This window comes from Lepisosteus platostomus, chromosome 9 (genome assembly GCF_059453375.1).
Source record: "Lepisosteus platostomus isolate fLepPlt1 chromosome 9, fLepPlt1.hap1, whole genome shotgun sequence".
In the NCBI taxonomy this organism is placed as follows: domain Eukaryota; kingdom Metazoa; phylum Chordata; class Actinopteri; order Semionotiformes; family Lepisosteidae; genus Lepisosteus; species Lepisosteus platostomus.
The window spans coordinates 34,245,415-34,270,282 of NC_142619.1; the positions used below are offsets into that span (position 1 = coordinate 34,245,415).

General features: G+C 33.2%; 1 protein-coding gene across 1 annotated transcript in view; it reads left to right on the top strand.

Annotated features, from left to right (window-relative positions):
* Positions 1-24,868, top strand: part of LOC148654888 (protein kinase C-binding protein NELL2-like) — a 127,089-nt gene that overhangs the window by 14,952 nt on the left and 87,269 nt on the right. Inside the window, exons 3-12 of the mRNA XM_088644789.1 lie at positions 521-671; positions 2,640-2,813; positions 2,931-3,027; positions 4,387-4,459; positions 4,976-5,058; positions 5,380-5,508; positions 6,615-6,717; positions 9,201-9,292; positions 15,241-15,343; positions 18,415-18,543. Coding sequence (XP_088500915.1) covers positions 521-671; positions 2,640-2,813; positions 2,931-3,027; positions 4,387-4,459; positions 4,976-5,058; positions 5,380-5,508; positions 6,615-6,717; positions 9,201-9,292; positions 15,241-15,343; positions 18,415-18,543 — 1,134 coding nt within the window. The remainder of the gene's footprint in view (positions 1-520; positions 672-2,639; positions 2,814-2,930; positions 3,028-4,386; positions 4,460-4,975; positions 5,059-5,379; positions 5,509-6,614; positions 6,718-9,200; positions 9,293-15,240; positions 15,344-18,414; positions 18,544-24,868) is intronic.

The following is a 24,868-nucleotide window of genomic DNA, read 5'->3' on the forward strand; positions in this document are numbered from 1 at the left end:
TCCCATGACTAAAAATGAATACTTTGATGTGATTGCTTCTGAGAAGCTTCATCATTTATTGATAGTTCCATTAAAATACCATAGATGTCTGCATCCAGGGGATTAAGATGAGCACTGGTGGGAAAATAAGAGATAACACGCATATCTAAAAAAATCCTGTCATTCTCATTTTTCAGATTACTGTTTTTATATTGGGATCACAATAGTACATATAGATAAATGAACTAAAAAGGCTAAACTACAGTGTTTATCTGGAACAGATTAACAGGATTAACATGCACAGACATGCTGTATCTATACATTATGCTATTGAGAATTAAGAGCTATTTTCAAATCCAGGTTTATAAATCTGCAGAACATATAGGGTGGCAAATCATGATTTAAGCTTTACAATCTGAAAAATGAAACTGGAATACACTTTCTCTACTTCCAGTTTAAATCAACATGTTTAATCATATTATCACATCTTAACAGGTGCAGAAATATTGTTATTATTAATCTGGTTATTATTTTTCCCCAGATACCTCAAGAAATATTAAAGCTTCTCCAGAAATAGCTGAGCGGATGCTACAGAAATTGAGGAACAAGAGTGAGTTTACAGTCCTGGTCACATTAAAACAGGAGCGGCTCAATTCTGGAGTCATATTATCCATCCATCACTCAGATCAAAGGTAGGCTTGACTTAAGTGGCTGCTACAGCATGCTCTTTGTATACTGAAGACCAGATTTGTTTAGAGCCTCACCATCATCATGGAAAAACCTGCTGTGAGAGCTACAGATTGAAAAGGTTGTATTATCTCTTTTCCCACAACTACTAGTGCAATCTACGGTATATCAGAGTTCTCTTCATGGAGAATGATGACTCTATAGGAACCTTTGATTCTTGTCATCCCCCTGAAAAAAATGTTCTCTTGCCATCTTTGTTTCTTGAGCTGTGTTCTAAGCCATGCCCATGGTCAGATGAAGAGCCCATGAGGTCATACTCCTTGTTGTTCTATTAAAATAAGTTCCTTTTTAAGTATCTTTATCCTTTGCCAGTAATATTTTAGTTCTTGTACTTAAAGTGTAAATTGTTTTCTATTTTTGTTATAGTACATAACCTGGAGGGTTTTTCATGAAGCAGGTTTATGATTTTTTCAAGTTAGCTGGATTAAATTACCCTGATAACAGACTTCAGGTTTGATCAGGTATGATGGCAAAATCTGATTATGGTTGTCTGGTTAAACTAAGTCAGGTTTACATAATATGACTAATTGTTCTAATGATGAGGCGCAATACCGTAGCCACTACAAAGGACAGAGACTGCACCTAGCAAGGAATCAGTGATAAATTGAAAGTTAATTGTTTAATGCAAAGAAAAATATCTCAAGATATGACAAAACTATCAAAATTATGTGAACACACATGTGTTGGCATTACTCAACTTATATTATATGGCATTGAAGTGGAGCTCCTATTTAAACCAGTTTTTCGTTTGTCGTACAATATTGTTTTTCTGCAGTAGTCAGTGTAGTAATTTATACTGTATCACAAGGGACAAATGGCAGCAGGTCAAGTAAAAAAACAAGAATATCATTCAAAGTGGTATGTCATTGTTCTTTAGAATTGCTTACAGTACACAGTATAGTGAAAGTCCTTGAATGAATGAAAATTTCCCCTAATTTTAGCCAAGAAAAAGAAGCAGTAGAGCAAAAGAACACTGGATAGGGAGGAGTCACTATTATCATCATGCATTTCTATAGTGTGTAATTGTCTTTTTAAACAGTTTTTGGTATGAATCGGCTAATATAGGCTTTTTATTTTCCTTTATGGAAAGTCTCAAGCCACGTAAAAATGTGACCTAAATATAACAAAAAGTAACCTACTGTAAATACAGTTACAATAAATATATCCTAATAAACATTTGAATAAATATATCTTCAGATACATTATATGCAGGAATTATATGCTGCTATATACAGTATGACTGCATTAATTACATGCAGTCATTGCCATATAGTTTTATTTCTAAATTTTAAAGTTGTTTAGATTTTGAAATTTCCCTGAGAAAAATTCTGGACTTGAAGCACAGCACATACTACGCAAAGCTCAGACACAACATTTTTAATAGAAAAATAACATCCGTTTCTGGCAGGACGGCATGCTGTTTTGATGATGGAATGCTGCAAAGGTTGTGAGATTATAATGACTGGTGATACATATATAATCATTATATTGGTGCTTACTGCAGAACAGAAGTGACAATCTTTTAATTTGCTTGGATGGGTCATCAATCTCTCTGGTCCATGTGCAAATTGTCTTTCTCTTTATGTGGATTTGTGAGCAATGGAAAAACACAAAGTCTAGCAAATGTTGTTTGAACTGCTCATGGTACTGTATAACGTACAGTATGTGACTGTTACAGAGTGGCTGCAATGATCCATGTACAGATAATTTACTTTCAATATCTCTATATATTCCAACATTTTCATTAATGCATTAGACTTCTTCTGTCCTTATAGGTAATATTATTAATCTCATTCTATGTGACTAAAATCAAAAAGTCTATTCTCTATCTTGTCTTGGCTATTTTTCACAGTATTCTTTGAATGGTATTATTAGACCATAAATATTCTTGGGTTTGTGTCCATGTTTCATAGGTACCTTGAGCTGGAAAGCAGTGGTCATCGAAATGAAATTCGGTTACACTACCGTACAAAGAGCCAGCAAGCACATACAGAAATTTTTCCCTATACCTTGGCAGATAATCAGTGGCATAAAGTTTCCATAGCTGTGAGTGCATCTCATGTGATCTTACACATAGACTGCAACAGGTAAGATAGGTAAATTTACAATTTGTATGGCAGTATGATACTGTATGTGGTTCAAGAAATGTAATCTGTACTAATTTTTGTTATTGTTCTTTTTTGTGTTGTTACATAATCCTGTAGGATTTATGAAAGAGTAGTGGAAACGCCATCAATGGATATTCCCAGTGAAACATTATTCTGGCTGGGACAAAGGAATAATGCACATGGCTTTTTTAAGGTAGGATTTACAAAAGTGACAAATTTCTTCCTTTGCAGACTCAAAACTGGAGAAGGCTCAAGAGCCAAAGTTCTTTCTACTTTTCAGTGTGGAATTAATCTTTATTTGGTCATTCACAGTACTGCCATTTTTGCAAACAATGAACAATAACCTAATAACTTAACAATAACCCAAGAAACACAACTTATATATAGAACCTCTTGGATAGGTGATATACAGAATATACTGTAACTCCTCACTCAAAGCTATATCTGCAGTAAGATGCATCATAAATCTGCAGTAAATTAGTGACACCGATAACTATATAAATGATTATATTTGGTTAAACTTTAGTCTTTCATCTCTCAGTGTGTTTCTGGCAAACTGATATTAATACTGCAAGTAGCTTTGCAAGCAACATTCAGATATAAACAAATGAAATCTTGAAAAGATGGATTAGATATCTGGGTAGAAATACGGTAAGTCAGTGAATACAGCCAGCAACATTTTTGTTTCCACATCATGAAGTTTTAGTTTAAGATTCTGAAACAGGAACACAAATGCCAAAAAACTGGCAAATATTCAACATGTTTTAATATCAGTGTAAAATATTAGATTTTGTCCCGAGCGGCCATAACAGAAGGTCCTTCCTATTATTTTTTAACATTGTTAATTTTCTGTTACATTAATTGACAGAAAGTCTTTAGGTCACTTAATCTCCACTCTTACTTCAAAGTCACGTTCTAAATTCTCTATAAAGATGCTGTGATTAGCAGCAGGAAGGCTGTAATGAGAAACAGTACTGCTAGAAATGTGTTTAGATAGCAGCCCCTTGTTAATAAAAGGGTATTCTGGTATTTTCTGGCAAGTGAAGCAGTAGCCTTAATTTCCAGTGTACTGCTCTAATGACCTGAATGAAATGCATCTCTTTGTTGAAGATAGATGGAAGAAAACAAATTTAGCTGTTTAATTATACCTTCTAAGGAGTGGAAAGAGTGGATTCTGTTCTGGATCAATTGCATTCCCTCTTGATGGAAAAAAACAACATTTAGCTATTTTGTATTTGCTAATTATACCATGAAACCAGCAGTGCCTTAGCATCTATGAGCCAGTGAGCTTTGTCTTTTTTCTCTGGAGACCTGACCAAGCCTTGATCAGTGGGATGACCTAGAGCCAAACTCCACATATCATTACTGTGTTTATATGTTGCCATTGCTTTTAAAGGAATAATAGCTTCTTTCACAAAATGGCTGGGTGAGATTCTCAGATAAATTTGGAACAAGGCCCCAGACCAAATGACCAAATGTTCTCCCCTCATGTGCCATCTTTGTTACATTCTTACATATAAGAAAAATAAAATAATTTTTCTTGTGTTCTTAGGGAATAATGGAAGATGTTAATTTGCTTATTATGTCTCAAGGATATATTTCGCAATGTCCAGATCTTAATCGCAGTGAGTTGACTTTAAATTTTTTTTTCTGGTTTCTGAAAAATTCTTTGAAACCTTAAAAAGTATTATCTTGATTATATGCTTATACTATTCACAATATTCTTGATTATTCTGCTTCTATTCAATGCTTTGTTTTTAGATGGTAGTTTTTAATTTATTCTTAAATTACTATTAAAAAATCTGTCCCCTTACTAGTGTAGTTCAGTGTTCTTTAACCTGTCAAACATGTTTCATTGTATACAATATTCAACTTAGTTGACAGCCAAATAATAAGTCTTGCAGTGAATATGCTCAACATGGTTTAAAAGTAAATACAATATGAGTTGTATGTAACTTTGCAAAACACCTTTGTAGGTACATATTGTTCTAAATATTGCTTACATGTTTTATGAATATGCCACAGTATTTTGAGATTCTTAATTTACCTGTGCTGGATTGTACAGTTATGCATTAGATAGGTTCCAAACATCTCTGGGTTTATATACAGTATATACTTATCTATTGTGTTCTTATTTTTAGCATGTCCTACCTGTAATGACTTCCATGGGCTTGTACAAAAAATAATGGAACTACAAGACATCCTAGCAAAAACATCAAGCAAGGTACTAAGCGCATATTAAAATATGCCTGGTGAATTTTATGTGGAAATGACTTCTAATACTGTACATTAATATGATCTGGAACTCATAAGTATGACTGCCTGCTTTTGTTAAGCATGTTGTACAGAGTTTGTACAGGAAGTGAAGTCATGACAAATCAGTTCATCTGCTGTGTTTGACAAGGATTGCAGATACACATTTTGTCTGCATGCACAGTTTGTGCCATGGTAAAGCAGTGGGTCATACTAATATTATTAATGTAGGTAATGGAAATTTGCACCAGGAAAAAAAAAATCTCTCCTTTTTTGTGAAATGTATGCACAGCTGTCCCGTGCAGAGGAGAAAATGAATAGCTTGGAACAATGCTATTGTGAGAAGACCTGCAACATGAAGGGTATCGTCTACAGAGAATATGAATCGTGGACAGATGGCTGTAAGAACTGCACATGCATGGTATGTTTTTTTGGGTGTAGACAAAGATGCATGTCTTGAATTCCCTCTTTGTGTGCCACCTTAATTGAAAACCAGAGTTCAGCTTCACACTTTCATTAAGTAATTCTGTGGGGAATAGACAATATTATGCAGAAACCCTGTTTTGATCATAGATCACCTAGTATACAGATATTTAATGATCAAATTTGGTGGTTTCTGCATTATGTCAGAGATAAGTAATTTGCAAGACAGAATGTGCTGTATGCTTTTCTTAGTCTACCGGATGCTGAAATGCCTAATGTATGTTTTATTTAATTAATTATGTGGTTAATCTTATGTCACACCCTACTTCCTGGAGCACTGCATAAGCTTCAGTATGTCCAATCCTTTCTGACTGGTGTGCTTAGCAAGTGTATTCAGTGTCAGCACATAACTCCTGTCCTCTGTAAATGGCACTGTGTAATCCCAGTGTAATTTACAGGTGACTCACTTATAAGAAATCAAATTGTGTAGCTCCAGGTTATTGTAAGGATCTATTGAATGAGTAACATCAATCACATAATTTGAGAAATGTTGATGCAGACCTTCTTGCACTGCATAAGACCAAGTTCCACAACAACTGAACCATCATGTGAGCAGCATCACCCGTGTGCAAACTTGCTGCTTAAACACTCTGTGACAACTGATATTTTATATCTTTATTAAAAGTACCTTTTTACAAAATCTTATAATTTAGGTTTAGTGCTTGATACACTTGTGCTTCTTTCTTTTTACTTCTGTTATTATATTGTATTTAGAAATGGTTTAGACTACTGGTCTTAAAAGAACAAAAGTTAAAAGCACATGTAAAATAACATACATACAATTATTGTAATACTGTATATCTAAGCAAAAAAAACACAATACTTTGGAATTTTAATATTCATTCAATCAAATGTGAAGAGGACATTTTTAATGGCAGGGTAAAATTTTTGGTTTAAAAAATGAAATGTTCTCATAGTGTTCATTTTATCACAAACTAAATTACAGTTTAAATCTATGAAGTATAACTGTGCAGCAAAGACAAAGACATATAAAAAGCCCATTTAATATTGAACTCTTAAGTCATTTTGTGTGTTTTCTTCTAGAACGGAACAGTTCAGTGTGAGACGCTGTTTTGCCCTCCTTTGCAGTGTTCTTCTGGGTTTTCTCCTGCTTATGTAAAGGGTGTATGCTGCAAAAAGTGTCAGCGTGAGTTCAGCAAGTTATTTGTTTTCTTCATCCTGCCAAATTATATTCTTCAAATATGCAAATACACATGTCTGAAGAGGCATGTGGTGAGGTAACCTAGTAATGTGCAGCTAAGTGTGACACTTAAGCACCACAGCCTCTCACACATTAACAGCAGACAAAACACCCCAAGAGCGTAACTGATGCTTTAAAGCCAAGTCAATATGTACTGTAGTTCACTCCACTATGTCACAGCAAGTATCACTGTATTGAAAAATTTACAAATGTATAGGTCATTCAAAACTAATATCTAGAAAAATACAAACGTGCCAGAGCTTATCAGAGATTTGAATGAAACTGAGCTTCTGAGAATTGAGTAATGCTACAGTGCGTTATTTTTGGATGGTGGGTAATTATCCATTAAACCTTCTCTGTGTTTTGATGCTCAGGCAGAAAGGAGGGACACAAAGGTAAAGAGCTCTTTCCATTTAGATGGTACTAGGTCACTGCTAAGGAATGCCAGTCATGTCAGCAAATGGTACTGAATGGTTTTTGATTCACCAGTCTCCAGCTTGTACAGTAAGGTAGATCTGTACAGAGTCTTTCATTAGAGTCAATTGCATAACACTCTCCTTTGATAAATTGGCAGCTCTTTTTATAATATGAGATATAATAATGTAATTACTTAAAATGAAGTATTATTTCATTTTAAATAATTCTGTATCCTTTTCTTATTCATCACAGGTCTTTATGAAGGTTTATCAATCTCAACATTTTTTTAAATAAAACTCTTTAATCTTATTTTAAACTTAAAATCATAGAAAAAATAATTCATATTGAAGCAATAATAGTGTATATATACACTTTAGTAGAAAAAATAATTTTTACATTTATCCCACCCTTTTTTTAAATTTGTAAACATTTTGCACAATGGCAGGATAACGGAGTCACCAATTAAATAAAGTACATAATAATGCATACATAAATTTAGCACTCATCTTATTTTTACTTTTCCAATGAATGAAATTTCAAAATAAAGAAATGCATATATTTAATTGGGAGGAATTATAAATCTTCTTCATATAATAATATGAAATGAATCATTACTAAATATACATATCACTGAGTTATAAACAAAGATCACAGCAAAAGCATGTGTGATTTTAATGCTAGGGTAGGATTTCAGAATGAATCAATGAATTGTTATTTATAAACAAATAATGAGATATGCACCTGCATTTTGTTCAAATAAAAATACTTTTGGAAAATGAGTTCCTGTTTCACAGGGAACATGTAGAAAACATGAAATGCCAGTTTGATGGAAATTACAGTTCGGTAAACAATGTATGTTTCATAAAACAGTCATATTACAATATGTCTCTAAATTTTAAGAACATTTACTGAAAGGGAAAAACAAAGTTTTTCACCTTTCTACATTCTGGTGCATCATTGTGTATGTTTGTTGTGATTATTATGTTTGCCGTATCCTGTTTTCATAAATTAGATTGCTCCACCATGTAAGCTTATTGTGCTAGTCCACATAAAGCTTTAGTAACGGACTTGTGTAACTCAGTGACAAGGAGAAAAATATAAGCAGAGCACAGTACCTGACACCATTTCATCTCTGTGAGATGTAAATTTATTTTCCCTGTACGTTTTCCCAGTGAGCTGTGAGATTTGAAATCAGACACTTTTTTTGTACAACACCTACTTTATGTAGTATTCCAAGTAACAATCTAAGCAAAAGCAAAAATTGAGATGGCTACCCAAAAGGCTACCAAGCAAGTGTGAAATGAAATATGGGTAAAACAGATTATATTACTCATTTATATTTCTCCTGAATGGGGCTTGCAGAAGGTATTTTTATCCTTTCTCTCCTGTTGATTCACAATTGCTTTGTAGAGTGAGAGTATTGCTTGTTTAAACTTAACTAAACTAAATAGTAGTTTAACATTTGGTATTGAAATCTTTGACAGAGCGATAAGGATCAATAGCTGTTTATGATTTTTTTCTGTATGATACAGGATTAAGGGAAGTCTTTCCTGATATTTTAGTATATATTATATACAGTATTTGGGAATTTGTAGGAGAATCTCCTCTGGAATGTTTAATTTGATTATTTTGTTTATACACTGATTCTCAGTTCTTCTATACTAATATATTGTTCAATGTCAAAGCAGATTTAAGGTGAATGTGAGGTTCATGGCCCACTTGAACAGTTTTAAATACAAAAGTCACTGTTGTTAATTTAAATTAGGTATCTAACTGGTATGAGCAGACATGAAATTAATGTTGAATAAAAGAACAAAGAATGCAGCATTCTGGCTATGGAGCCTTCTTCAGATTGTATCTGCATGGAAGTAAACTCTACTTGTTTCTTTGGCCCACTATACTGAGTATGACACTATTTGCTGAGTATTAAGTAGATTTTAGGAAATGTTATTGCAACATTTTATGTGATGTTTTGAGTATTGTTTAATTATCTAATTAAATCACTTTTTCAGGTATATGCTTATTTAGTGGAAGAACATATCTTGACGGTGAAAGGAAGGCGGTGTATGATTCATCTGGAAAGTGCATACTGTTTGAATGCAGGGTAAGTAATTAGTACTTTGATTATTTTCACACTTCAGGGTAGTAGTGGAATATTACCTATGTTCTTTAACTTATTGAATGTGCAGCTAATAAAAGATAAGTTTTTATACACCCAGAGGCTCAATAAATAAGTGCTTTCTAATTACAGCTACTGAAAACTTTTGTGGCCTCTTAAATAAAAGGCACACTTACAGTATTTAAATATGTACAGTACATGTCACGATGCTAGATCATGCAGAGATATTAGTAATGTAAGTGTAAACATGATTTTATCAGGTCATTTTATTTTATCAGATTTAGTAAGGGTGGCATAGTAAGACTTTGAGGCTCCCGGGGTAAGTTGCTAGTTTGGGTTGCTAGATAAAGTGCACATGATGGTGAACATTATTTAGAGAACCAATCATTAAACGGCATGTCAGGGATAACAATTGTCCAGATTCTTACCAAACATTGTTAAAAAGCAGAATGTTTCTGTGAAATATTTCAGGTTGAAGAATTGATAGACTTGTAATATGAACATTTTTTTCTCTTCATACTTCAGGAAGTGAGCATGATAGCTAATTACTCAATGCACTCTCTTGATGTCTTTGCTTGCCTTTAAAACACCTGGAAGGCCCTTACTTTGAAGGATCAAAGAAAATTCTTATTTTTTTTCCCAGAATATGTTCCAGAATTAAGCACTGTACATACAGTCCAAAAGTTGTTTCATATTAGAAACATTTTTCTGCGTAAAGTGGTTTGAAAAGCCTTTTTGTACACAAACTATGTTCAATACAGAAATCTGTTGCTTATATATAGACTTTCATGGAATGCAAATGCTATATTGAATTGGTTATATTTAAAGCTGAGCTTTAAAAAAAAAGCTACATGGAAAAATAACAACAAAAGAATGTCTGCTGGCTAATTATTAAATGTTTGTCATTAGCCATCTGGCCAAGTCTATAAAACTGGAGATGCCACTGGTAGCATCAGCCTGTATTTGACATGTGCAGCTGAACCATACAAATTGTGTGTTAGCTTAACCAGGCTGACCACTTTTACATCATGCAACTGTCATGTCTGATGATTCTGATTGACAGATTGAAATGGAAAGGTCTGCAAAGTTTTAAAAAATGTGCCAGAGCCAGTAGAGTTTAATCGGTTTTATATAATCATGCACTTTAAACCCTAAGGTTGACTATAGAATTCAAGCTTGCTTATTGCATTCATTCTGAGGGATTATTAAGTTCCATTTTAGAAGGAGAAAAATTTAAATAACTACAAGTGTAGCAGTGGAATATACAGTGTCACTGCATTTCATTGGTTTATAATGCACATTTTTCATTTTGCTTTTCTCTTGTTCCTTTTTAGAAAAAAAGTTAGCAATTCTGAGAAAAATGCATTTAACTTAAGGTAATTTAATGCTTTTCTAGTGGTAGTAGAAAATGCTAATCATTGTATAGACTTTTGTTGTTATTTTTCCATGTAGCTTTTTTGAAAATAGAAAACTGCATTTCATGTATGTACAGTATATCAGTTTATAAATATATGGCAATTGCAATGTTGCTGTCAATTACTACTTTGTGTGGAACCAATAAACTAGTATTTAATACACTTGCTATCTGTACATTTTCAGAACTGAACAGTTTATGTGCAGTATATTGTAACCAAAAAGGTCTGATCTACTGTTAGATGTACTGAAAGCAAAAATGGGTATGTAAATGTAAAACTGTACTGTTTGTCAGCTGAAGTGTGACTCCATCCCTACCTGGACTACCTTTTACAGTATAGAAAATCACAGTGCTGACAAATAAATATTTTGACAACTTGAAATTAATAGTTAAAGTATGCCAGACAACAGAAGACAATATCTTCACCTTTGCCTTCTTTACTTATGACAAAAATAATTTGTAAGTAAAAACATTTTTCTGCAGGTGGAGGCAAAATAATAAAAAACCTTATTACTTTTGAATTGAAATATATATTTCAAAACAGGTTTACCAACCTGTTTTGTGAGACATAGCCAGTCACTGCTTTGTTTTGAAGACTTTTTATTACAGTCTCTTTAGTTAAGATTTTATGTTACTAAATCCTTTTATTTACAAAGGGAATTCAGTATTCATCAATATTTCTTAGTCATATCTTACTTTTACTCAGATCATTTTAAGGGGTTCTTACATATTTTTTAGTATAATGTGAAATACTCTTACTTTTAAGGATCCCCAAATGATTTAAGTAAACTTGATCACTTTGTAAAAATGTGCATTCTAATTTTAAATTTTTACATACAGATCCAGCCATTCCGAATGCGCAATGGATACTGCAGTAGTTCACAGTTCAATGTCTGCGGGGTACTGCAGCTTTTTAGAAATAAGTTGTGTGACTGCACTACTTTTTAAAACCGCCGGGTGGAGCAGTGGAAGGTTAATGTGATGTGTGGTTCATTTGGGCTGTCACCAGAAAACGCCTGGTTTTGAATCTCGGTCAATGCTGAAGGACAATCTTTTTCCAATTATAGAATTTAAGTTGTACACTGTTTAGACTTTTATTAATTTTAAACTGTGTATTACAGCATGTTAAATATTAAACTAATTAAAAATTAGGTATAATTTATAAAAGCAAGATTGCCCAGTTGGATATATAATAAATAGTTTATTATTATACTGTAGCTTGTGAATGTGATGTGCCCCTTCCAGGTTTACATCCACATCGAGAAAATCCATGTAAAGGTAAATTTTGGTAGCTGAAAATAAAACCAGTAGTATAATGTAATACATACCTAATGTACACATAGTAGGTGGTAGTAGTAGCTAAATATAAAAAGTACACAATAGTATTCCACTTTCTTCATAAATATTTAATTCAACAAAATCTTTAACTTGGTGACTTACAGTGGGTTATAGTTTTAACATGCTTTTTCTAACATTATAAAGTTTATATACTGTACTTCATAAAATGTTATAATGTTTTATCTTTTTCTAAGAATACATAGTAAGAACCCCACTTGCTGCTATTGTAAAAAAAAGGTCTAGTGATTTAAAACCACTTGATAGTAATGTTAATATGGAATCGTATAACTAAGCAGCTAAAATATCAGAAGTGGATGTTCTAGAAACATTTTATGAAGCAAAACTTTTATTGTTCTTATAGTGGTAATGGACATGAAATACTCATTGACTGTAATGTAGCACGCTGCACCCAGGTGGTTCAAAGCTCAATCAAAGCATTACCCTTGGTTTCGTATCTTACATAGCAGAATATATATAAGTACACTGTTATAGCTTGTTGTAAATGCGATGTGCCTCGTTCAGGTTTACATTTAAATTGAGAAGATTTATATTTTGTCTTAATCCAAATTTCAGAAGCCAGTAATCAGCCAACAATTTAACTTTAAATTTAAAACTTCTAACCATATATTGTACTGTACAGTACGGCACAGTCCAAAGACTTACACAGAGGTTGTTTCTGGCAACAAAAATATGAGTGTGTGTATCTGGATGAATTATTATAAGTGATGGTTTCATGATTAAGGATTTCTCCAGGTAATTAAGTTAAACAAAGGAGGGAAGGGTTATTTTTACAATTGGTAGTAACTGGAGAACAGTTTATCAATATGTTGAAACTGTACCATGAAAGTGAAGACAGATGTTTTACACCTTTAAGTGAGCTAGCAACTGTTGTTTACTATGTTGAGACAATGTTGTGTGGCTCTGCAGGAATTTTTCTGTAAACTGCAGGGTTATAGAGGTGACACATTGTATATCGCCTCTTTTTATATTTGTAAAAAAAACGTTCCAATTTTAATGCAATGCGGAATATATTATTAATAATAATAATGAATGACCACAGACAAGCTGTAAACTGAAGAGTTATAGAGAAAACACGTTAAGTCTTATCTTTTCAGCTTGGAATTAACCTATAGAGCGTTCCTTTTAGCTATATTTTTTACATAGCTGAATGAGTTAAACTAGTTTGTTGTTATAGGTTGTTGCAAACATGATATGCCTCTTTCAGGTTTACATCAGCATTAAGAAAACCCATATATTGTCTTAAAACAAATTTCAGCAATGAGAAATTTAACTTTAAATTTTGATTAAGAAAAATATTTCACACATACTGCACTGTAGTGGTTTTGAAACCATACGGTATCATACTGTATATACAATATATTTATACGGTATACAAACATTTCCGTGTGCACAGGTACTAGATTTTGTTTAAATAAAAACTGTGAAAATGTTCATAAATCTCGAATAACACAAAGTTATTGACATCTGAAACATTGTGTCTCATAAATAGGTGTTTTAATAAGAATGAGGTTATGAAAACTGGAGAAAACAAATAACTCTGAAAAAGATACAAGAAGTTTGAAATTATTATTAATTATTAAATTAATACTGTTAATAATAATCAGATACATTATTATAGTTTCAGTGTACAGTACTTTACAGCTTGGCTACTATTTAAATATTCAAACATTTATTTTATTTCACTATCTCTTTTACTGCTTTGTACTGTAGCTAGTAATATATTTCATGTGTGCTCCCATTTCAATGAATCATACACTAGATACACTGCTATGTAAAGTAAATCCAACACATTATATATACATACTTACAAAGCAAAACAACATCCACCAGTTTGCATCTGCTGGTTTAGGCTCCAAGGGAGCAGATAATCTACACTAGGCCGTTTAAAGGTACATGCTTTGTCATGTTAGGGGCTTAGTTTAGAAAAGAGCCTGCTCTCCTGCCACAAGAGCAGATCATTTTGGAACTGGGTTTGGCTGTAGGATCACTTTGCATTAAACATAGTTTTTTTGTATTTGTATGTCATATGCTTATTCAGTACTGTAAATATTTTGTCAGCTGGTGTATCCTGCACATTGTTTTATGGGAGGGGACATCATTAAAACATCATTTCACTGAAATGCGTCTTTTGGCTTGATTATCATTTCTAGCAGGCAAGGTCCTTTTTTTATGCTTTGAATTAAGTTCACTTCACCAATGTCTACCCACACCAAGCACTGGGGTGTGCCAGTACCTTAAACATATTTTGCATGCCAGAAGTTTCCATCTTTTGTTTGCAACACCAATGCGGCACACTGTGTTGTACATGTAAAATGCCTTTATGCATCTTAAACATTGTAGCTGTACAATATGAGAAGCCACATTCTTACAGCCTTTTTAAAAATTGGTTTGAGTGAAAATGTAAACATGTATAATGTATTGCATACAGGTAGTAAAAATGGGAAATTCTGAGCTCGAAGAGGCTACGTATGACATTTTATTTACAGTAGGTCTTCTAGACAATGTGGGGAAGTAATTAAAAAAGCAATTAAACATAATTAATAATGATAAGATGGTTAAAAGCACAGAAATCAAGGGATTCAAATTGTATAACTCACTAGTATGGCCTCACTTATAATAACTTGTATAATTGTACTTACTATGTTGTAGAAAAAATATTGCTGCTGTGGAATCAGCCCAGAGAAGAGAAACAAGACACATTCAGGGGCTCAAGATAATGTCCTACACTGAAAGGCTCAATGAACTGAATCCTCTCAGTCTTAAACAGAAAAGACTATGAGAGCACCTGAAAAAAGTATTCAAAAGCCACAGCAGCATTGACAAAGCCAACCCATTAGATTTCTTCAGATGAACAGAGAAACACCAAGCAGAGGGCACAAATGGAAACTATGTGGACGTGAATTTAGAAATGAGAATAGGAGACACTTCTTTACCCAAATGGCTGAGAGAGTATGGGACAATTTACTCTACCATGTTGTTGAAGCCAGTTTTTGGTTTCTTTCGAGGAACAGCTGGATGAGAACTACTCAATTATCTATTTATTACTAAACAGCTACTGTAGATGGGCCAAATCATCCCCTCTTGTTTGTAACCTATCTTATGTTCTAAATCATTGGTAATATATATAACAATTAGATGTGTTGTTTATTTATTTAAACAGGACAGGACAATGCATCGAATGTCAAGTGAAGATTGCCCAGAGCTGAACTGTCCGGAATCTGAACAGATTAATCTCAGTGACAGATGCTGTAAAGTATGCAAAGGTATGATTTTAATTTGGTTTAAGTAAAATAATAATAAGCTTGGAAGTTGAGAGAACGAAACATAAAAAAAGGTTTAAATATCTATCACTTCGGTTTTCTAATTTTAGCAGAGATTTATTGCACACTCTGGACTAGAATGGAATATACAGTATTTGCCCCCAGAAATGGATGGCATTGCAGCATATCTTTACTTTTGTTACTGGATTTTCTAATCCCAGAAAACATTTGATAGTTTTACCAAAATTAACTTCATTAACATTTTCTGAAAAATTTACTGAGATCTGGAAAATTAAAAGTGAAAATTAGCATACTTTATTGAATTCTTTAGTCTTTAATATTTTTATTTTGTACTTCATTAACAATCATGTTTGAATGTTAATGACATTGACATTTTCCCGTATATATAAACATATATATCATATATACCTTTGTATATACAGTATATATTTATTTTACTTGTGCTTTACTTTTAGAAAGTCTTGCCAAAGCTGATACTAAAGAATATCAAACTGTATCAGTTGCTGAGCATATACGAGGATGTGATGTCTGGAGATATTAAAATGGTTATATTGTAGGTTCCAGCTGTATTTTGTTAAAAAATGTTTTTCTAAGCAAATTCAGGATTGCTTTTAAAGGACTTTGAAATTCCAAGTGCATTGGACTAGAAGTTGGACCACAAACAATTGTGCTTTAATTCAGACCAAATCACTAGTATTTCCTGCATTTGTTCTGAAGTTAATGAAGAAAAAAATGACAAAATAAAAAACTTCATTATTTTCAGTGGGGAGATAATTACATTTAGAAAACTTTGACATCAATAAAAAAAATGGAGTACCATCTGGTTAATGGCTGCTGCTACTATTTTCTTTTTATCTTATTGATGAACAAAACTGGATGATATTCCATGAATCTCTGTCTCTAATTACTGACTTTGTACATTAAATCTTACCTCATTGACCTTAGTCCTAATGTCACAATGTCACAGAATAACCTACATAATATACTTAGCATTCTTTTTAGTAGATGCTGTTGAGAACAGAAGGGTTTAAAATATTCTATTATGGCTCCCATCTCAAACTGTCAATCAAATGTGTGAGAAAGCAATTATTTAAATTGGATGGATGAAAGGACAGATGAAATTTCTAAGATGAAAAGAAGCCCATATGTGGCCTTTGGTTATGTTAAATTGATTGTCAATTTAAGCAGGTTCATACATGAAGAAGTACCTTCTAAGAACCTGTATATGAGATGCGAGAAAACAAAGAAGTTACAACAATCTGCAGAGTTTTATACCAAAGCTTCTTATGAGTTTAATGAATATATGTAGTATACAGTACATTCTAAATCTCAAAAGCACATTCTTTGAAAATTGCACTGTATATAATGTACTTTACTATATGCACAATGTAATATGTGATGAGTATGTTATAAATCATGTCATAAAATGGAAAAAAGTTTTTAATGTAGCATTTACAATTTATACTTATTTAGGTTTTTAAAAAAAAGTGAAATCTTTGATATGATCTTACGGATGAATAAAACAGAATAGTAGCACATGTGGCAGGTAAAGTGTGCTGTATTCTTTCAAGGTATCTGCTAGGTAATGCAGGGTCAAACCATTAAATGTTATTGTGAGAATAGAGAGAAAACATAATTGGAACAAAGAGATCAATAGCTTAAAATGTACGTACTGATTTTTTAGGAAACTGGCTGCCATTGAAATAACCTAATTGTGTTAAACTAAAAGTTTAAAGGATGTTTGATGAAAGTGTGCATTTTTTATAAAACATCGTGTTTTTGATGATTTTTTTGTCCATATTTTTTACAAACCATCCAATGTTGATGACGGTTACATTTAGAGTAAAGAATAACTCTGAAGATCTGGAACAATATCTTCACAGAATGAAGGACAGTTTAAGGAATTTAGGTTTTTAAATATCAATTATAAAATTATATGTTTGTTTTGCAGGTCATTATTTCATTTGCATTTTTGTTTCTCCAACACTCACAAGCATTATAAAAAAGACATACTAATCATAATATAGAAGGACAATCCAATCAAGAACCAATGGTGTTGTACAGTAGTTACTTAATCTGTTGAGCGTAACTAAATCACAACACTTTCTTCATTTTTGTTGGTACAATGAAATCCAAATTATATAAAGTTTTAGAAAAGGAAAAAAAAGTGTTACATTTAAGAAACGTAACTTAACAAAGAGCTTATGTCCATATTGCTTTTTTGTAGTGTTGCAAGGCCTAGCTGCCTTAATCACAGTGCCTATTCCTTTCTGAGAAGGCTGCAGGTGGCCACCCAGGCTGATGATTGATTTATTAGTTTAACAATGACAGAAATGCAGCCACATTCTCATGCTGGTCAATCACTCAGTCAGGCCACCTGAGCGCACTTGGGATAGGGGGAGGGGAGAACAAAATGTTAGAAACAAGTTGAAATGTCCTGGATGAAAGTTATTTCCTAACAAACACACAAATTAAGATACATGAACTATCACAACATTTGCACTGCAGATATTTGGACATACCTTTATTTACTTTGTTCATAGAGAGGCTTCTGTCAGTACAAAATGAGATGTACTACTCTCCTAAAATAATCTGATGATGATACAAATAATATTTGGGTTATATCCAAAAGAATATTTGCAAAGGTCTTTTAACTGTGTGAAGTCCATTATATCAAAGTAAATGATGTTCTTCAATATTTTTTCATGTACATTAAAATGCTAAAAATGTCAAACAAAATATCAGGAGTGTCAACAATCATTCTTATCACTTGTGTGAAAAACAGTACTATTATTATAAATAATAATGTCCTTGTTTTCATATTAGATTTGTTTGTAGAGAACAAGAAAATATGCACTGCCAACTTCATTTTTGGACAACCATGCTTAAAAAGATAAATTAAAAGAATTTAAAAAGATGAAGTACTTTAAAGTAGAAATTTCACTTTTTGTGATTTTGTGATGTGCTTATATAGATTTCCAATAAGAACACAGTGATTTTGTGACCATTGAAGATTTTTAGTTATTATCGCTTTATCTTTCCCTGAATTTTAGGTCATGACTTCTGTGCTGAAGGCCACAGCTGTATGGAAAACTCAGAGTGTGTTAATCTGGAAGCTGGGGCCTGTTGTAGCTGCAAGGATGGATTCCGGGCACTTCGTGAAGATAATGCCTATTGTGAAGGTAAAGTAACAGATTGCACACACTAAAATGCAAATTACTTACAGGTACAATTTAATCTGTTAAAATTCTAAGAAGAAAATGAGCAGTTCAGTTTAAAAAATGTCAGTGTAGGACTACACATTGTAAGAGTTACTTTAACATGTTATTGTATATTTGTGATTAGCAAAATGAGAGTCTTACAAAGATGGAGGCTAGATGAAAGAATATTTTCTTAGTTATTGTGATGTATTGATTTATTTGTGTGCAGTGTGTTATCAATCAGCAAAAACAACTTAAACTGACTGACATTAAGCTAAAGGTTTAAATATTGTTTACATTAATGAAAAGTTCACTCTTAATGACCTGATTGCCCAGTAAAGGCTTTAATCTATTAGCAACAGACATTTTCCAAAGGAATGATAATTTTGTTATCTCTTGGTAGAAAACGCATGGCAGTTGTGTTCTGCCCTAGTTGTGGGCATTCCACAATGTTTTACGTAACACTGAATAATAAAAATACTGTATTATGGGTGCTAAATAGATAATTGCAGATTATTAGTTTTTACTTCAAACCTCAGCAACTCATGGTGAGCTGAGTAGCAAAATAATAATTATTGTCCCATTGGATACCAAACAGATGACACCGAATCAGAAAGATGAATAGAAGCAAGGCATGAAGATGACGATAGGGAGAGGACCAGTCAAAAATATGACTTGTAGCGAGGATAGCCTCTGCTTTTGCCGAAAAGGTTGTGTGGCATTCTTTAAAAAAATACTGTAACAAATAGAAAGATCAGCAATACAATACATGTAATGTGCCAATTCATTCTAAAATTAATTCCCCATGGGTTAATCTCTCAAGAAGGTGTGGTTTGTGGAATTTAAGACTAATGTCACCACAGTCCACTACATGGGGATCAATAAATTCAGAGCTGGATAAGATGAGAGACAGAAGATTGATGTCTTTACCTTCCAGAATCTGATGGCTCAGATGAGGAGCAAGAGTATAATAACGAATGGTAGCTGAAGCTTGAGAGCCAGAGGCTGTAGCTGTGCTTAGGGTGAAATCTGATACAGGGGCGGGAAGAGGAATACTGGAGATGAGAAGGCCTGAAGCTGGAGGCGGAGCTGAACGGAAGGATTTTTCAGTCTTAAGAAAATGGGAATGAATGTCTGCTGTAAAATGTGAAAGAGAATCAAGAATCCGGGAAATTTGTTGAGAGATGATATCAGCCAAAGAGCTTGGCAGCTGTGCAGCAGGAGTAGAAGGCAGAATCATTGAGGCAAGAGAAGCAGAAAGAGCAGTCCGTTTTATAGAAGCTGGAGTTGGTGAAACCATAGCTGAGAAAGAAGAAGGGAGAACCGGTTATGCCGAGGTAGATCACATAAACATCTAAATGGTTCAACTGAGGTTGTACGGGGATTTATGGAGCTTGGAGAGAGGCCAGTCTTTGTAAAAAAGACAAGCCGGTGTAACTTTCATAGTGTGAAAGCATTTAGAGAAGCTGGATAGGGGAAACAAAAATGTCAGCAACTGGTGAGAGAGGGGGATTTAATTTAATCCTGGGTAGTCAACGTGGTGAAACAGCAGAAAAGGAACAGGGAGGAAAGTTGTCTTTTTTCCATTATTGACAGCCATCAACTTCTTCAAAATCCTCAAGAAGCTGATGGCCATCCAAGGACAACAGAGAATTAGACACCAGAGCAACATTATTAAGGTTTTGGCACTTAGAACTCAAGAGACTTGAACTCAGAACTTTAGATGTGAGTATTAGTATGGATAGTTTTTACATATGAATAGAGATAAATATAAAATTAAAGTGCCTTACAGAAGGAGGCACTAAGAGGAAGGGAAGGAGCACCCCACTGCTCCCTCCCCAGAAACATGCGTTTATAAAATCTGCAGTTTATGCTGGATAATATGGAAGCAGTGATCATACCTAGACAGTGCAATAAGGGAAAAAACACAAATAATCTAACAGAGAAAGGAACGATAAAGAAAAAAATTAACACAATTGTAACAGCACAGATTTGTTCTTAACTCAATCAAGGGGATAATGATATATTGGTTCATTTCACATTTTAGTCATTTTTGTACCAAGGGTTATTTCACTATTTTCTCTCAATAATTCGAACTATGTACTGTAATTTAAAGTCTTACTAATTATACTGTCTCAAAGGGAATAATGAATTATAATGTTGAGAAGAGATATATTTTTGATTAAGAGTGCTTCTGCATTCATTGATATACAAAACCAATTAGCGCCTGATACTCCAAAAATAAGTACTTTGTGACTTTGATGACAAGCATCTTTTGAGAAATAAGATATTGTTTTACGCCTATATAGAGAAGAAAAATAACTCTGTCAGTGCAGCTTGTTTTTGCTATTTTTCAATTAAATTGAAAGGCTTTTTTCAAATTTTTAAGAAAATATTATTTTAATTTGACATTTTATGAATTTTAGTAGTTCCTTGAATTTTGTGTGTAATGTTTCAACTGAAAGGATCTTATTGTGCTCAACATGGAGTAGGAAATCCACTCCATCCACAACTGAAGTGCAGCACTTGTCTCTGTGCCAAGTGGTTGCTATTCATTTCCAGCAGCTCACTTAGTAAGAAATAAAATGGAGAAATTGGAAATTACCTCACCAATTAAACTGAGAAGAAAATTAGTAGTAGACCACAGTGCCTTGCATAAGTAATCAGACCCTTGCAAAAATTCACAATTCAATAAATATTCAAATCTTTGTTGCAGTAGGCCTAAATTAATTTAGGTTTACAAAATAACCTAAATGAGCCACACAATGAGTTACTGTATGTGACTTATGTTTGTGACCAATAATAGTGGTGCTTATTTAAATAAATACACCTTTGTCTACAAGGTGCCTCAATCAAGTAGTGGATTTCAAGGAAATATTCAACCATGGAGAACAAGGACCTTTCTGCAGTAAATACCTCAGGGATTTGTTATAACAACCCAGTTATATAAAGGCACAGGTCAGGAGAAGGATATGAAAATATTTCAAGGACCCCTAATACCTTTTTGAGCATGGTGGAGTGGGAGGCACCCATACACACAATGATCAGGCTATCTCTCCAAATTGAGCGGTTGGGCAAGGAGGAAACTGGTTAGGTTAGAGTTTAATGACTGAAATGGGTCAAGAATATTCCAGTTATTCCACAAAGAAGGCTTGTATGAAACCGGAAAAATAAAATCTCAAAACTTGAACGGGGTGTGCAACAAAGCTCTTATGTGATATTGCAAACGTGATAAAAAGATTTTGTGGTCAGACAAGACTTTGGTATGGATGCAAAGCATTTGAAGTACAACCCAAAGTAGTCCATCACTTAGTCAACACCATCCCTACCAAGCAAGGTGGTAATAGAATTATGTTGTAGTAGCACTTTTCATCAGCAGGAGATTCATGGAGACATAGACATGACCATAGATCAAAGTACTGGCAAATCCTAGAAGAAAACCTTCCTTCACCTTCCAGTAGGACAGTGATGCAAAGCACACAGCCAAAGCAACACTTGAGCAGTTTAAAAAGAAAGTAAATATCATTCAGTGGTCCAGTGAAAGTCCTCACTTGAATTCTCTGGAGAATATGTGGAAAGACTTGAAAACTGCTGTCCATATGTGGATGTGATTCTCTAACAACTTTGGGCAGCTTGAGAAAATCTCCAAGAAAATGAACAAAATTGCTCCAAACCAGTGTAGTTTACAAACGTGGCAGAGACTCATAACTGTAATTGCTGACAAAGGTGCTTCCACTAAATATTGAGCTCATGGGTCTGCATACTTTACATATGCTATCATAAAACATTTTTTTTTTTTGGTGATGGTTGTTTCTTATGCTTAGAAGTCTTGAATTTGATGCTACATGTTTCTAATAAAGTATTAAGTTAAAAAATACATATGCATCATTTTTAATTTAATAAAATACAACATCACAGGAAGAGTTTGAATACTTTTGCAAAACATTTTAATTTAGTAAATCTGACATGAAAATTATTCAGGAAAGTGTGGTTATCACTTACAAAATGTTACACTGGCTCTTTAATGACAACAAGTTTAGATTCACCCAAAGGAATAGTTTCAGTAGAAAACATTCTAATTTTTCATGCACAACAGATGGTAACCATGAAGTCATCATACCATAATCCATGCATTTGTATATAAAGTTCTTTAATTGTATAATAAGGCAATGTGAAGCTCCCACCATGTCACATGTAAAAAGGCTTGATTGTACATGTGGTGGAGATGATTGTGTAAAGTTCTTGTTACCATGTGTGCTGTTGTGAAGTTCGTACTGTACACTGGCATCCCTCAAGAAATAGCTGTATAAAATCATCATGTCATAAAAGTAGCTAGTCACAATGGAACATGTTTGTTGAGCCAAATGGCTTCATCTTATTTGTATCCTTACTTAGGTAATTGAACATCTGTAGCTTACACTGAGAGCGTTTATTTTTCCTTTGAGCCTTTAAAACCTTATGAGACATAAATGCATTATACTGAACCTAAATAATAGTGACTAGTGCTGTGGTGCTTAGGCTTAAAAATCCCACCCCTACCATATACAGTACAGTATATAGGTCTCTTGGTTGTCATTATAATTGAACATTTCTTACTACATGCATTAGTTAAAATAAAATAAATGATACAAAATGAGACAGTTTCATGGATGGCAACAATTGCTATATATTGGTATTTAGTTTGTTTTGCTGTTAATGATGCTTTGTAATCCTTGAGAATGAACTAGTTAAAGATTTCTGCAATAAAATGTTTCAAATTTTGTTTCTGCTGTAATACATTGTCATGACATTTGTGCAACAATTTAAGGCTTCTTGCACGAACTTTAATCTAAATTATTACCTGTATGGATGAAACTCAATAAACTTATTTTGCAGAAAATAAATTGAGTAGACGTATATACCTTTATTTATACTTGTACAATCACTATTCGTGAATGGAACAATTACAAAGAAGGTGAAAAATAATAACCAAGATTATTTTTCCTAAATCATCTTGCTGTGATAACATTTTATTTGTGATAACATTCTTAATTTTAGGGATCCTCAAAATATTTTGTTAAGTAAATCAGTAATGTATTAAATGATCTTTTTAAAAACAATTTGGGTTTCAAGCTGAAAGTTCTTTTTTTAGTAAGAGAGCTTGTTAAAGTCTTTATGACAGCTCCTATTATCAAGATTCTCCTGAAATATATTCAAACCATCTTTGAAGGTCAGCTAGTTATCCATCATCATTTTAGTTGCTTGCATTCAGAACACACTTCAATTCCAGAAGCTATAAAACTGCTGGTACATTTTCCCAAACTGTATATAAATTCACATAATGTCCTACAAAACATTTTTTTCTGTTTTTCTTGAATGGTTCAATAGCTTTCTTGCTCAACTTTCTTATTGGTATTGGTGAATACAGTAGAATATTGCCAACTATTTGTTTGAAATGCATGTTTTTAACATGTCTTTAGGTCAGCAGTTGCCCCAGGTAATTAAAGTCTTAGTGTGTGTGCTTAATTAAAGATGCTATCAGACTCTTGGCATATACTAATAGGACACTTTGTTCTACCCTGAGCTTTTATCATCAAGGTTAAACTGCTTAAACTGCTGGCTCATGCAACAGAGATTGATTTTGACCTATACTGTACGTGAGTCAGATCAATGTTTTTTTATCCAAGGGTACTTTATGGTATTCCTAAAAAGCAAACAAAACATTTTGGCATTCATTTCTTTCAAGCAATATTTTTGATGAGTGCAATAAAAAATCCTTTTTACTTGGTTAAGTGTAATATAAATGTTACTGATCTGACTATGAATTCAGATTAATTTTAATTTATCTTTAGCTGATACAAAAAATACACTACTACTATTTATTGTTCATAGTTTGCACAATACATATATTTTCAAAGCAAATGTTTCATATGACAAAGCTAGCTTTAAAGCCAGATGTATCCAAGGTGGGTACATCTTGGTTTGATTGCAGTTTCCTGATATTGTTTACAAGGTAATCCTGAAAGTCCACATTTGACATGGGAATAGTGCTGATCTTAAAGGTTTTCCTTTACAGCAAGTATTGCTTACCAAACATTATTTGGCTGAGACTTAATGAGGTACTGACTACTATTAACTAGTACTGTAGCTGTGCTTTACTATTTAATGAAGATATTTATTTTTGCTAATTAATATTTGGAAATAAAGGTAAAAGTTAATAGGTAGTGAAACATCATATTTTCTTCTTATTCCCATCTTATTTGTCATTCATCTGTTAACCACCAGCAACATTGCTTAGGTAGAATCAACATTAGAGGTATTAAGGCAG